This window comes from Oncorhynchus clarkii, unplaced genomic scaffold (genome assembly GCF_045791955.1).
Source record: "Oncorhynchus clarkii lewisi isolate Uvic-CL-2024 unplaced genomic scaffold, UVic_Ocla_1.0 unplaced_contig_1473_pilon_pilon, whole genome shotgun sequence".
NCBI classification, from domain to species: domain Eukaryota; kingdom Metazoa; phylum Chordata; class Actinopteri; order Salmoniformes; family Salmonidae; genus Oncorhynchus; species Oncorhynchus clarkii.
The window spans coordinates 57,501-60,000 of record NW_027258074.1 but is presented as its reverse complement, the minus strand read 5'-3'; the positions used below and the strand labels follow the sequence as shown (position 1 = coordinate 60,000).

Here is a 2,500-nt window from a genome sequence, read left to right as displayed (position 1 = left end):
TCCTCCCTCCTCCCCTCTCTTCCCCCATCCTCCCTCCTCCCCTCTCTACCCCCATCCTCCCTCCTCCCCTCTCTTCCCCCATCCTCCCTCCTCCCCTCTCTTCCCCCATCCTCCCTCCTCCCCTCTCTTCCTCCATCCTCCCTCCTCCCCTCTCTCCCCCATCCTCCCTCCTCCCCTCTATTCTACCATCCTCTCTCCTCCCCCTCTATTCCCCCATCCTCCCTCCTCCCCTCTCTCCCCCATCCTCCCTCCTCCCCTCTCTACCCCCATCCTCCCTCCTCCCCTCTCTTCCCCCATCCTCCCTCCTCCCCTCTCTACCCCCATCCTCCCTCCTCCCCTCTCTTCCCCCATCCTCCCTCCTCCCCTCTCTTCCCCCATCCTCCCTCCTCCCCTCTCTACCCCCATCCTCCCTCCTCCCCTCTCTCCCCCATCCTCCCTCCTCCCCTCTCTTCCCCATCCTCCCTCCTCCCCTCTCTTCCCCCATCCTCCCTCCTCCCCTCTATTCTACCATCCTCTCTCCTCCCCCTCTCTTCCCCCATCCTCCCTCCTCCCCTCTCTCCCCCATCCTCCCTCCTCCCCTCTCTTCCTCCATCCTCCCTCCTCCCCTCTCTTCCCCCATCCTCCCTCCTCCCCTCTATTCTACCATCCTCTCTCCTCCCCCTCTCTTCCCCCATCCTCCCGCCTCCCCTCTCTTCCCCCATCCTCCCTCCTCCCCTCTCTTCCCCATCCTTCCTACTCCCCTCTCTTCCCCATCCTCCCTACTCCCCTCTCCTACCCCAACCTCCCTCCATCCCCTCTCTTCCTCCATCCTCCCTCCTCCCCTCTCTTCCCCCATCCTCCCTCCTCCCCTCTCTTCCCCCATCCTCCCTCCTCCCCTCTTTTCCCCCAGCCTCCCTCCCAACACCTCTCCCCCTCACCTTGTTCTGTCCATCACAAATGTAATCTTCCTCTCCCTCCCCTCTCAACTCTCCTTCCTCCCCCTCCCATCCCAGCCTCCCCGAGCCTCTCTCCCAACACCTATCCCCCTCTCACCTTGTTCTGTCCATCAGAGTTGTAGTTTTCCTCTCGCCCCCTCCACCTCCCTACCTTCCTCTATCCCCCCCCTCCCTCCATCCCCCTCCCCCTACCTCCCTACCTCCCTCCCTCCCTCTCCCCTCTCCCTACCTCCCTCCCTCCCCTCATCCCACTCCCCCTACCTCCCTCCCTCCCTCCATCCCCTCCCTCCCTCCATCCCCCTCCCCCTCCCTCCATCCCCCTCCCCCTCCCTCCCTCTCCTCCCCCTACCTCCCTACCTCCCTCCCTCCCACTCCCCTCCTCTACTCTCCTCCATCCTCGGGGTACCTTGCTCTGAACATCAGCGTTGTGGTCATTCTGCAGCAGCAGGGCAGCTGCCTTGGTGTCATCCTTCCGGGCAGCGATGTGCAGGGCAGGCAGCCGCACCTGAATGGATACATTTGATTGGATGATTGAATAGATTCTCAACAGACAGTCCAGACACTTGAACAACTTGTATAGGATGACACAATAAAGTCAATGACTCATTTTTCCATTGTGGACCCTTAAAGATGGAGCTTCTCAACCCTCCTCCTCGGTGAGCCCGAGCCAGTTCACCATGTTGTTGTAGACCTGATTCACCTAGTCAACTAGTCACCTAGTCACCTAGTCAACTAGTCACCTAGTCACCTAGTCAACTTGTCAACAAGTCACCTAGTCAACTAGTCACCTAGTCACCTTGTCATCTAGTCAACTAGTCACCTAGTCAACTAGTTACCTAGTCACCTAGTCAACTAGTCACCTAGTCAACTAGTTACCTAGTCACCTTGTCAACTAGTCACCTAGTCAACTAGTCAACTAGTCACCTAGTCAACTAGTTACCTAGTCACCTAGTCAACTAGTCAACTAGTCACCTAGTCACATAGTCACCTAGTCCACTAGTCACCTAGTCCACTAGTCAACTAGTCCACTAGTCACCTAGTCCACTAGTCAACTAGTCACCTAGTCAGCAAGTCAAGTAGTCAAGTAGTCAAGTAGTCAAGTAGTCACCTAGTCACCTAGTCACCTAGTCCACTAGTCAACTAGTCACCTAGTCAAGTAGTCACCTAGTCACCTAGTCAACTAGTCAACTAGTCAAGTAGTCAAGTAGTCACCTAGTCCACTAGTCAACTAGTCACCTAGTCAAGTAGTCACCTAGTCACCTAGTCAACTAGTCAACTAGTCACCTAGTCCACTAGTCCACTAGTCACCTGGTCCACTAGTCACCTAGTCAACTAGTCACCTAGTCACCTAGCCACATAGTCAACTAGTCAACTAGTCAAGTAGTCAACTAGTCGACAAGCTGAATCAGGTGTGCCAGCTGTGGAATAGATCAAAGACATGGAGCGGCTGAGGGCCCATTGGAGAGAGATACATGGTACAATACATTGTAATACGTGGCGCTCCCGAGTGACGCAGCGGTCTAAGGCATTGTATCTCAGCGCTAGAGGCGTCACTACAGACCCTG

At 56.3% G+C, this 2,500-nt stretch overlaps 1 protein-coding gene across 1 annotated transcript in view; it reads right to left on the bottom strand.

Annotated features, from left to right (window-relative positions):
- The window catches only part of LOC139395224 (ankyrin-2-like), a gene marked incomplete at its 3' end in the record, with an annotated part of 97,071 nt that overhangs the window by 84,238 nt on the left and 10,333 nt on the right, over window positions 1-2,500 (bottom strand). The window contains exon 7 of the mRNA XM_071142870.1: window positions 1,342-1,440. Coding sequence (XP_070998971.1) covers window positions 1,342-1,440 — 99 coding nt within the window. The remainder of the gene's footprint in view (window positions 1-1,341; window positions 1,441-2,500) is intronic.